Source organism: Brassica rapa, chromosome A09 (genome assembly GCF_000309985.2).
Source record: "Brassica rapa cultivar Chiifu-401-42 chromosome A09, CAAS_Brap_v3.01, whole genome shotgun sequence".
Classification (NCBI taxonomy): Eukaryota; Viridiplantae; Streptophyta; class Magnoliopsida; order Brassicales; family Brassicaceae; genus Brassica; species Brassica rapa.
In genome coordinates, this window is record NC_024803.2 from 9,972,089 (window position 1) to 9,985,404 (window position 13,316).

Below are 13,316 nucleotides of genomic sequence, written 5' to 3' on the forward strand. Positions count from 1 at the left end.
TGTAATTTGTATGTGTACTCTTTTAGTATTGAATTCTTTTGTAAATCTGAAAAGATATTAATAAAAAAACTTGGTAAATATGTTCATGTCTACAATATTATCTTGCCAAAAGTACTTGACACTATTGAAGTTATTGATACAACTTCAATAGCAAAACACAATAATACAAAAAAGTCATATTTACTACAACTTATGGAGAAAATTTCTCAAGAAAACTTAGTCAAATTCACAAACGATAAAAAATTACATTAGTTCAAAACTATAACAGTTTCACTAGAAGTCTTCTGGAAAGTTTTCCGGAAGACTTCTTCTCAGAAGAATTTTTGGAAGACTTAAACTTTAAGCGGAGAATTTAAATATAAAGGGGATATTTAAGCGGGAAACTCAAACTTTACGTGAAAATTAAAATTTTAAATTTCATGAAAGTTCAAAAATATCTTATGATCTAAGTTACTGAAAGTTAAAAATATATTTTTATGTTGAAATTACAAGTTTTACAAAAACTAACGTAGAAACATAAGTCTTCTCTCATTAGCTAGAAATATTAAAAAGCATGAATGATGTTAACCTCATAATTTTCACCAATTAAGTCATGAATTTCATCTAAAAGCCACATATTGACTAATATACATGAATTAATAAGAAAATATTAAAAAGTCCTTATAGTTTTTGAGAAAATAAAATTTTATTAAATGTTGACGTAGACGACTTACACGGAAGTCTTCTGGTTAATGCATAGGTTAGTTTTGTAGTTGACTTTATGTGCCAGATTTATGACACAATCCAGTCAAATGCAAAACTAACATGTTTATCCTAGACGACTTATCGGGAAGTCTTCTCTAATTTTTTGAAAATAGAAAAAAACAGAAGACTTCCAGAGAAGTTGTCTCTAAAAGAAACACATAAAGTCAATTGCGAAACTAACATATACATTGACTAGAAGACTTACACGAAAGTCTTCTAAGAGAGAGATCTTAAAAAAAATGATTTCATAGCTTTAACTAGTGAGATAACTTGTTTAATTTTCTAACCACACAATACTTCACCACCAAAGCAACCTACTTGTTAATGACCACGAATCAGGAGCTTGAATGGTTCTATGAACCTTAAAATTTTCAAAATCAAAATCTTGGGTTTTTTGGATGAATATAGAGAAAAAGTCAAAAGAATGTTTTTTGTTCATAAAAAATAAGATAGAAAGAGTTAAAATCTATTTTTAGATGCATTAAGAACTTCAAATTGGTTGTTCATGGTGGTTGATGTATTAATGTAAATGACATTATTGTAAATACTTGAAGAAGATGATGATGCAGAATAAAAAACTTATTTTCAAAAAAAGAAAGTATTTTTCGTAAATAATCCGAATTTTTGGGGGTGATTAGGACAAATAAAAATTCCAAAAAAAATCATTGGTTAGTTTTGGGTTTGACTTTGAATTTTGAGTCATATTTGCAAAAAACCCAATTTAATTTAGTATATTAAATCAAATTATATTCTTTTAAAAGACATTCATCATTAAATTTTCAATCATATTTTAAATGAATTAGAAACCAATTTTCATAATTTTAAAATTTTGAATTTTAAATTATATATTGGACATAATAATTTTACTATGAAAAATAATTCATATTGTTTTTATTTTAATCGGACTACTAAAAATAAACTTAGTAAAATAATTGTTACAGAAAAATTTGACTAAATTATATTCTTTTACAATAACTTTTAAAATCACAACTATTCACATCCGTAAACTCCTGCGTTTACACACATCAAATCCTAAAATTGCAGAAAGACCTGTGTCTTACAATTGGAAGGAAAATATGTTAATTTGTGATTATATTATAATTATTATCATATTTTGAGGGGGTGTACTAAATGATTTCTTAGGTTTGTATTTACTCATGCACAAATTTAGTAGAAAAACTTTTACCAAAAAAAATTTAGTAGAAAAACTATTTAAAGTGATTGGCTCCTGCTGTGATTTATGAAAGTTTTCTAAATAAATGGTAGTGATTTACTCCATTTTTCGTTTTCGTTCTTTTTACAAGTTGATCAAATTAACTACAACGCGAAGTAAACATTTTGATCGTTCGAATCTTTTTCCATCTTGTGAATTTTCTTAATACCTTTGAATTTCATTGCTACAATCAATACAATAACTTTCATCAAACAAAATGCATAGGTAATTTGTTTTCTAAAAGAAAAGAAAACAAACGGACAAAACTACAGTGGAATTGAAGCGTGGGGTGGCGCTTGTCGTCTCCTTGGCACGATATCTAGAGAAGTCATATTGATCTTGAGTTCTACGTTGACCTTGTATATATGTAAGAAAAAAATAATACAAAGAGGATAAATTGCAGTCAACTTTACCTAAAAAAATAAAAGTTATCAGAAGACCCATACTTTTCACTGGTCAACCACGGATCAGTAGCCACATAACCAAAGAAAGATGTTTTGATTGTGCTTTTGTGCATTTAGCGTGTCAATTGATTATATTTTTGGAATTTGTCCATCATTTACCTTTTCTCAAACTAAAGATAATACAAATTTATAAACCCCTTTCTTAACAATCACAATTTTAACATTTTTTAGCCAAATAAAAAACATTGTTAAGAAGCTTATAAGTTTGTGAACCAAAATATACTATTCCATGTTTTGTTTTAGGATTTGCAGTATACTTAACCAAAACAAATGGTTGATAAAGAAGACTATACTATTAAGCACAAAAATTACAACCGTGCAAGCATCATAAATAACAACTATATATAACATGTTTATATCATAACACTACACAAAGGCTATCACACTGCACTTGCGACATCTATCGTAATATTGTGAGAATGGAACTGAACAATAGTAATTGGAATTGATAAAATTGTTCAATATTAAGACATTGGAAACATTGTGTTGAGTTGATCCTTTTTGTTTTAGTCAATTCTTTTGTATTTTTTTTTTCAAAGAAGACTGATATTAAGCACAAAAACACTAATAATATAAGAATGGAATAATCAAAGCGCCTTTCTTTTGACCGCCATTGCCCTACTAACTAGCATATTTTTTATGTAAGAAGCCTGTTTCTTTTCTCTGCTAATAATATTCATGGAGGTCACTACCCCACGTGTCTATCACGCCATAATGATTTTTCGATTGTATCATCGTTTTGTAATGGTGCGAAATACATATATAGGTTTTGTAATCTTATGTATTTCATCATTGTGTCAGCATGACATCCTTCATATAACATATCTCACCATTAATAAGAATATTATTAGTACTAGTGATATATATATGTAATATCGAACAAACCAACTTTTCGAACGCAGAACTGACATTTCATGAGAGAACCACACATTGAACTTGTTTAATTTAAATGTTAACCTTTAGTGAGTTCATTCGTTAGCTCTCGTACGTCTGAGAAACAGTTTTATGTATATACGTTAAATTTGATTTGATTCATTATTTGTTTCGATTCAAAAATTATGGATATCCGTAAACTTTCAAAATAAAGCAAATAATCAAAATCAATATCTGCTAAAATCAAAACAAATCACAAATATTAAAATTTTAAAAAGCGGATATCCGCTCTGATCCGACAATATATATATATATATATATAAGTATATCTTGATTATATTTAAAGTTTTAAATTTATAAATTTATAGAATTATTATTCTAACATATGATTTAACAAATTCTGTTCACACTATTACTTATATAAAAGTATCACATAAAAAGAAGAGAAAAAATTATGACAATTATAACCTCTTTCTTAAATTTTGTGTTATTATAATTGTTAAATAAGTTTGAATTTTTTACAAAATATGTAGTTTCATTAGTTCTTTTAATTTTTATTTTATATGTCATGCAAAAAAATATTTTAAAAAACAAATTTGTATAGAATTTTAAGATTATTTATATTAATCAAAATGGATGAGATATCTGGTAGTATTCATAAATTTCCACAAATATTTATTTAGTTTTTGAATTTCTGTTTTTCCGAATATCCGTATTTTTCGGAAGAAAAAAATTTGAAAATTAAATATCGGATCCCTGCCCAAACCTATACTTAAGTGTTAAAAGTTGTTTATCATAAACAAAAAAAACTTTTGCTTTTGCAAAGAGAGAAAATAAATAATTGTTGGAAGATTTCTTTACAAATTTGTTAGGGGACTCGAGATGATGATTTGAGGTTTGAAGAAAAGAATGAGTCGCTGACACTCATCCGACTATCTGTGCCAAACAAAGTATCCACTCATATTTGCCGTGTGGGTCCTTCTTTTTGACTATTTGTCGTTTTCCCTCACCTACTTTTAAAATTTCATTCATGTTCATATTGCATCAGCCATATCGGTACGTTTTCCTCATCTATATTGTGTTTTATTTATTTTTGTTGTCGGTATATATATTGTATATGATTGTATTTGTGTATATATCAAAATTACATACGTATTCTCGAGCAATGGTCTATTCATAATCGACTAAGTTTGTTTTATAAAACAAGTGCATAAATCTCAATTTTCATTATCAATCTCTACTCGTATTTCCGAAGAATGTACACTTGCGTTGCATTCCAATAAACAAGAAAATGTAGTTCAGAAAATATTAATTCAACATCTCAACTATATATCACCTTCACGTGATTTTCTTAATGTATCAATTTCAACTTTAGCATTGTTTATATTTGACATACGGAATTTATCCCATTTTGATTAAGAGGATTCTTTGGCTCGCAATGCTAAGTCTAGGGATGTTAGTTTTTTGAGAGACTTACATAAAAAGACACTTTCTGAGTTTACTTTACTCTATAAGACACAATGTAACTTTGACACACTTTAGTTTGACAGCTGTCTTTTTCATGACAGAAATAATCTTGCTTTTGGTAAAGAAAATATTGTTTGTTTTAAAAATGCAAATGTAAGGAAACTCAGTTTCTTTGTAGTTACAATTAATGATAAAGTCATAAAGCAAAAAGTTAGATATGTGGATTTACGTGAATTGATCGTGTACGTCGGATCATTTTGATGAAAGTAGATCAACAGCTGGAAGAAAACATGCTTTATGGAGTATAATTAATGGGTTGCAAAGGTTGAGAAAGTTGGTGAAGAATTTAAAGTTTTCGTCAGAGCTTGTTATCTTGGAAGCTATAGTGAAAGAGATGGTGAACAGTGGAAAGCGATGGAGATTGAGCATATGTTTATACTCTCCACACAAAAGCTCTGTTTTCTAATAATTCCATGTTTTTTTAATATTTTTTATTGTGAGTAACTTGTTTTTCCTCAACTTATGTTTATACTCTTCACGATATATTCATCCATGAACTACCCAGCATACTATCCACGAAAAATCCATCCACGATACACTATTCACGAGACACCATCCACGACACACTATCCATGAGAAACCCATCCACGATACATTCATCTATAACCACCATCCACATATCACCCGTTCATGAGCCTTATGGATGATAGGAAAGTTTCCAGATATCCTTGAATCAGTACACATGCTCTCATGCATGGTTCGTAAGATCACAAAGTCTAAGACATTGCGTACTTGAGCTTCCACTTGATTGTACAAAAATTTGAAATAAAAACAGCCAATTGCATAGCTTTTCTATAAAAATTGTTAACACAATTCTCTTGTTCACAAAGTATCTTGTCCATAACTATCTTGTCCACAAATCTTTCTTCCACAACTTTGACGTCCACAATTCTCTCAACCACAATTCTCTTTATTATACGACTTGTGTTTATGTTTTTCAGATGTGGTTTTGTTCTGGTTTGAATACATCAGAGATGGTAGAGCGTTCTGTAGCGTGGAGTATAGATCGAAGCAGATGGTCATGGATGAAGAAAAAAGCTTTTGACGAGACAAATGTTCTTTCATGGCTGTTAAAGCAACGAAGCCTGACTCACCGGCCCCGATGTCTTGTGGTGGTCATCACCGTCACTGTCGTTTAACTTGTTTGATTCTCATATATATAAGTTTTAAATTTCAAATCATGATACAAGAAAAAAAGAATACGAAAACAAAATAAAAATTATAAAGGTGAAGATTTAGCACATTCCATTTTTACAATTTCTAGATCTAGAGCAAAAGAATTGAATTTAAAAAAAGAAAGGAGTTGGTCTCGTTGGTTTCCAGAAGAAGACTTGAATTTTTTTTTTAAAAGAAAGAAAAATGAATTATTGGATGGTTCAGTTTCTAATCAGTTATTTCTGGTTAAGAGATGTAACCAAGCTCACTTACATACTAGTTAAAGGGTTTATTGGTCAATTTAACATGAGATTTTGCCTTCAATATCCAATGTGTCTTTTAGCGTAATTGGAAACTTTAATTGTGTCTCTTAGAGTAAATTTTTCTAGTTTTTTCTTCTTGCAGAACACAAACCGCAAAATTGGCTATGTTCCGGAACCTAATGAAAAAGTTGAAAAAAGAAACTGAGTTTTGACATAAAAGACTATTTAGCACATGTGTCCAGAAGTGACGGTTTATAGATGGGATCGACCAGACCGTTCGTTAGAAAGAAATCTGATGGACTGACAAAGATTCTTCAGATCTAGTTTAGGGTGTCATACGATGGTTCATGGCTGTGTAATATTATAGTGCTTAAAAATTAAAATCTAATTTAGGTATTGAATCGAATTGCATGCCAAATACAGAATAAATGCAGTCTGTTTGTAAAATAAAAAATATTGCATTTACTTGTCATTCAACATTTTAACTACATAATAAAAAACATTGTAAAACAACAAAAATTTGCATGCAGATTAAAGATAATGTTAAGTTATTGATCTGCACAGACAAAAAGAAAATGAGTTAGACTGTTTGGAGAGGACCAATGCATATTGTTTTTATATATCAATTTTCTTATAAAAAATCACACTTTTTAACTCATTCAATCACTTCCACACCAAATACAATTTTTTTCAAATATAAATTTAGTAATTTTTAACTTTTGTGTAGTATTTTACTTTTAGAAAAAAAATATTTTTTAAAAATTAAAAAGAAAACATATACTTTATCTTATATAAATATATGTATAACAAACTATATATATTATTTTTTTATTATCATATTTTATATTATTTATTTGAAATAAGAAGTACATGTTGTTTTTGTTCTAAGTGTTTGAATGGCAAGCAAACAAAAATGGTTCCTCCGTGTAATGTGGTACGACTGTCTTCATATTCCCATTCAAGTCAAAGAACATGATCCACTTGTGTTTTTAACAAAATAATAAGACAGTTCAAATAGTACAAAATGTGGTTCATTTTGTGACAAAAACTTAAAAAAATTATTTGAGAGAATTTCACTTAAAATAATTTTATATTCATCATTACTTTTAATATAGCTGAACTAAAATACATGTAACATTTTAAATATATTATGAATATTATATTTAATGAATCCAAAATATTTGAATTTAATTATTAAAATATATAACAACTTATAAGCTATAATATGTGCTGTACATTAGTTGACAAAAAAACTACCTTTCATTATAAAAAAAAGTAATATAAAATTATATATTATTTTAAATTTATACACTATTTTGAACCACTTTTTATTTACTTTCACCATTCAAACATATGTTTTGAACCGCTTGATCCGCTTTTTGTTCCGCTCGATCCGCTTGATCCGTTAGATCCGTACGTTGATCCGCTTTTCCCATTCGGAACCTAAATGTATTGTTCTAATATATGTCATTAATAGGCATGCAAATATAATTTATAAAACTATTTTTTAATTAATTAGGTTCAGTTAATTATTAAAATATTAATATTTCCACTGTTCCAAAATATAAGATATTTTAGGTAAATGTACAAATATTTACAAAATTGTTTTTACTTCAAAAGTATCACTAAAAATAGAAATTAAAATCAGTTCAATCAGTTATAAAATATTATTTTTTCACAATTATTAATAAAGTGAAAAGTTACATACAAAATTGAAAATATATTATATTTGAAAACATCATTTTAAAACATCTTATATGTTAAACAAAGTGAATATAGTAAAAATAATAACTGAGGTTTATATTCAATATTATTCAACAAATTTTTTTTTGTCTACAAATATATTATGAGATATACATATATATATATATGTATATTAACTAGTATTTGTATTTTGTTTTAGATATTTAATCTACACCATTCCAATTTTTTCAATACTTAAATAAAGACAATGATGTGACAAATTAGTTTGATCAATTGTATCTGCATTTGTTTTGTATAATATTATTTTTAATTTGTATTTGTTTTTTTAATCCATGATCTGTTTTATCTGTATTTTCTTATCTGTGTCACTATTCGAAGCTTCAATAGTTCTATTTTTATCCAAAGTCAACATTAACAAGTGGGTTTATAGAATAATAAAAAAGCTAAGTTTAGTCGACTCTCTGGATTAGCTTTTAACCTATCGGTTAATGACGTTCTTTTTTGGCGGGTGGACTCGGATGTGCTTAAGCAACTTGATCAAATTGGTTTCGACACTTTCTTGCTTACAGTTACATTTAAAGAATAATAATTGGATTTGCTTGATATAATATTTTTTTTTTTTTAGTAGAGTCTTACTAGTCACACGGATCTGACCTAACTGTCTCTGAATTAATTTCAACCTCTGAAGTCGCACTTACTAGAAAATCAATAAATTCTGTCACAGAGGGAAACCATGAAATAATCATTATTAATTAATTAATTTTATTTTTCAATATGATCATTGATTTAATTGCGACATCTTAATTCTTAATTTTTTCTTTCCAGCAACCATTATCCAATAAGTAATTACATCAGTTCCATTTGATTTTTTTTTCCTGGATACTAATAAAAATGATTAATTCTATTCTAGCTATATAGATTTAAATGATTTTTGTGTTTGACGTCAAACATGGACTGATAAAGCGAGTGTTCTTCTGTGAAAACTTTTACATCACATATTTTATGGTTTAACACGGTTCAAACATTATTATTATATTTTTTTGACTGATCAAACATTAATTTACCAACAATTACATTTGAATATTTGAGCGAATAAGATTAGGTATTTAAAATAGATCGGATACGTATATTGTGCGGATGACGAAAAAAACGAATATTGTGCACCTGGTTTGTTTGGATGCAAATGGAATATCTATGTGCCACGCCCGGTTCAATTCATCGGTAGGATAACGATGAGCATGTAAAGTTATACCATTCCATTTTCAAATTTAACAACAAACCAACTTTAAGTTTATGTGGCTCTCGCATCATACAATATTAAAATTTAAGAAAATTGCTTTAACGAAAAACAATTAAGATTTACCAATGGTAAAATAGTATCTAAGAGACACTATTTATAATGCTCAGACAAATTTTTTGTTGAAAATAATTATTTACAATGTTTGGGTTTTGGGTAAAAAGGTAAAACTATTAAGATAGGGGTAATACAAATCTATGAATTGTAATCAATAAAGTGCAACAATTGATTGACTTATCATAATTGTAAGAAGAATAAAATATTTATGAAATTTAGAAAAAGCTACTTCAAAAGAATATGGACCGTTTGGTAAAAAAGTCACAAACACAATAGGTCCAGGAACTGTGACGTGACACAGATCAAAACTTGGCATCGAACGACGATCGTCATCATATTCCATTTATCCATAGTCTCAATCTCAAACCACAAGAACAAATCTTATTTTATAATTACGCCCGAAAAAATCTAACTGGCAACTTTCTTTTTTTTTTTTAATCTAAAAAAGACTTTTATTATGTAAGTATCATTATTTAGTGCAAAATAAAAACACAATTGTTTGTTATTTTCTGGTGTTTAGAATTTTGATAACATTTGTATGAATTCTAAAATAATTATATTATATTTGGACTTTTATTGTTTCAGTTATGGAATTCTACTAAAAATCATTTGTCATAATTTCATATTCAATTTTTCTATTTTTAAATAGCACCAGATTTAGATTTTACTGGTGTGTTTCAAATCACAACAGAATTTTTTTTTTTTAATTTTCTAAACATGATTACTAGTATTAAACTCAATTACAACATATTATAATGCGTTATTTAGAATTGATGATCGAATAAAGACGATTTAATAACAAATTGTGTTTGGAAGTTAATTTATAGTGAAGTAATTGATCAAAACCTTGAGAAGTTTTCTATTTCCGACCAGTTAGCAACTTATCGGTTATAGAATTTGATGTCAACCAATCTTAGGTTCCCGTTAGATATAATGTCTGAATATCATCCCTCTTTTGGCATCTTGCATAATACCAAACACCTATCTAATCTCAAATTAAATATTTAATTAATTAAATTAAGAGGATAATCATCGCTTCTTATAAAAACCAAGCAGCAATGAAACAAATCTCATCCAGACAGTTGTTTTTAGAATAATACAAAAATCAGGGATTAGGAACCGTTATTATTACAACATTTTTCTTTCAAAAAGTATACAAAAAGGAATTAATAAAAAAAAATCAAGATTACTTCTTAACAAAAGAAAATTCATTTAGGAGTGTTATGTTGATATATAATTTTTTAGTCTAAACTGTGCCAATTGTCAACTAAATTCCGGTAATTTCCACACACTTGTCCGTACTTCCCTATATAAACATACACACCCTCATAGAACATATATCAAAAATTCACATTAATACTCTTCATATCACACATAGCACACACACATGTAAAACTCTTGACCTTTGTCTAATAACAACTTTGGAGTAAGCATAAATTAAAATTTCCTGATTCTGTTTTTATGGCTGAGGAGTTTCAAGCGACGGCAGCAATTTGCGGCAGCGGAGGCGGCGCGTGGTGGAACTCGCCAAGGAGCGTTATGTCCCCTTCGGATCATTTCTTGTCGCCATGTTTCGGACAGCGAGAGGCTGATTCTGACAGTGGAGGAAGCACCGTGAGTATTGACTCGACGTTGCAAATGATGGGTCTAGGGTTTTCCTCAAACTCTTCTTCAGACTGGAACCAAACCGTTTTGTAAATTTCTTAAGGACAAACATTAACTTTAATTTCTTTCAGTTCTTCTAGTTTTCGAGGAAATTGATAACATTCAATAATAATCACAAGACCACTTTTGTTTATTGCTTTATGTTTCAGACAAGAAGACTTAAACTCAAGCTTCATAAGCTCACAAGATCACTATCATGGCCAAGGATTCTTATCTACAACTAGTTCACCTTATCTTCTTAATCCAGCTTGTTCTTCATCTTCGTCACCTTCTCCTCCTTCCTCAAGCTTGTTACAAACCTTTTACGATCAGGAACCGAGTCAGTACAGGTTCCTTTCTACCACTAGCTGTTCAATCAACGATCCTCAGCTCTCTTGGGCTAGTAGTAAGACAAGTCCTCATCATCAAGCTGCTTATGGAATAATTAACAACTTCTCTAACAGCACAAACTCTCGACCCTTTTGGAGTTCTTCATCAACCACTAACTTAAACAACACGCCGCATAACAGTTTTGTAACCTATTCGCAGATAATACCTACTCGTCTTGAGGACAAAACTAAGGTAATTAATCACATTTATGTCAAAATTTGCTAATATATAAGTTTTGTTTTGGTGATATATAAGTTTGTTGCTAATTTATTAATTTTTTCTTTTGTGTTGAAGAATCAGAAGACTAAAGGCCAGAGCGAGTCTTTAAAGAGAGCAAAGGATAATGATTCCGCGTCGAAGAAACAGAGAATTAGCACGCCTTCACCATTGCCAACTTTTAAGGTAAATAATCATAAATCAAGATTTGTTTATTTAACATTTTATTTTCATTTCTTGGTGAATAAAATGGATTGTAAATGTAACAGGTGAGAAAAGAGAATCTAAGGGACCAGATTACTTCATTACAACAGTTAGTTTCACCTTTCGGAAAGGTGAATGATTTATGTGTTTATTTATTTATTTGGATTAGTAAGATATATGAACAAAAGTTTTCTCTTGGTTAGGTTTATGTATTGAGCCTCTTTATTAATTTTTTCTGTTCTTTGGGCTAATTTATAGACAGATACTGCATCCGTTCTCCAAGAATCCATAGAGTACATCAAGTTTCTTCATGATCAAGTCACTGTACGTTTCTAGTGATTTCTCTCATGAAATCTTTTTCTAAGTCAAGAAACCCTAGAAATGATCAAATAATTTGTTAAAAAGATATATGATCAAATATTGAGCATAATAATATTTTTTAAAATACAGGTTCTAAGCACTCCATACATGAAACAAGGTGCTTCCGTCCAACAACAACATCAGGTTTAATTACTACTCTAGAGTGTGTGATTTGTGTCTAACTTTGGAGTTTCACGCCATCATGGGTAATTAAGTATTAATTTAGTATGGATTCATGCAGAAATCTGGTAAGAGTCAAGATGGAAACGAGAATCAAGAACTAAGAGCACACGGTCTGTGTCTCGTTCCCATATCGAGCACTTTTCCGGTGGCTAATGAAACAACCGCCGACTTCTGGACACCAACGTTTGGGGGCAACAGTTTCAGGTATAGTAGATGAACGTATATTAAAAGGTTCTTTATTAGCATCAAGATACTCATTAATATTGGTTAAAATAATAATTATAAAGAAGAAATATAAAATTCGTACGTCATGATCAAAGATTGAATTATTACTTGGAAAAAAGTAGAGATAGTAGAAAAACGATGACTCTTCAAAGGTAGGCAGAGGCAACAATGGTGTTGGAGGGGACCAACTACAAAAGAAAGAATGATTAGGACTTAGAAAAATAGGATTACCCAATATACATTTTTTTCCTATCATATATTAATAGGCTCTATGTTAGAAAAAAAGATATATAACTAACTAAGCTGAATTTGTTTTTTACTCTTTTAGGTGATTAAAGAGTGTGTGAGAGAGAGAGAGTTGTAGTTGTCAAGACGGACGGGAACATATGCTAAATTCAGCTTGAAGACTTCAAAGCATGGACAATAATCTTAATGTATTTTCTCTTTCTTCTTTAGTATTTTAATTTAATATTTTTTTTTGGGGGGGGGGGGGGGGGGGGGGGGTTTATTGCTGAATTTAGCAGATATGGGTTGTTTTTATGTTGAATAACCTTTTGTTCCTGTCCTTGTTCTTGAATATATAAAATATACATATTTTTGCAGTTGGTTCCATTTTTGTTAGTCACTTATTAAAGATGAAACTTTTAGTTTGTTTCAAATTTGTATGTGTATAACTTCGCTCCAAACCCAAATTTCTATGCTGATGAAATAACAATAATATAATACAATATATATATGTATATATCTTTATGTGTATATATATATATATGTATTTGCTTACTAATTTTTATATATAG

General features: G+C 29.1%; 1 protein-coding gene across 8 annotated transcripts; it reads left to right on the plus strand.

Annotated features, from left to right (window-relative positions):
• Window positions 1–10,596: 10,596 nt before the first annotated feature.
• On the plus strand, window positions 10,597–13,121 carry LOC103838437 (transcription factor bHLH112). 8 transcript variants are annotated; one of them, XM_018655086.2, is made up of 9 exons: window positions 10,597–10,686; window positions 10,771–10,991; window positions 11,112–11,523; window positions 11,626–11,733; window positions 11,817–11,882; window positions 12,010–12,075; window positions 12,202–12,255; window positions 12,353–12,498; window positions 12,848–13,121. In XM_018655086.2, the coding sequence occupies exons 2-9, from the start codon at window positions 10,837–10,839 to the stop codon at window positions 12,849–12,851; spliced, it is 1,011 nt and encodes a 336-aa protein (XP_018510602.1). In that variant the 5' UTR covers window positions 10,597–10,686; window positions 10,771–10,836; the 3' UTR covers window positions 12,852–13,121. The 8 variants fall into 8 exon arrangements, with proteins under 8 accessions (XP_018510602.1, XP_009113124.1, XP_033136627.1 ...); XM_009114876.3 differs by having other exon boundaries at window positions 10,615–10,686; window positions 10,763–10,991; XM_033280737.1 differs by having other exon boundaries at window positions 10,627–10,991; window positions 11,112–11,291; window positions 11,406–11,523; window positions 11,632–11,733.
• Window positions 13,122–13,316: the final 195 nt, after the last annotated feature.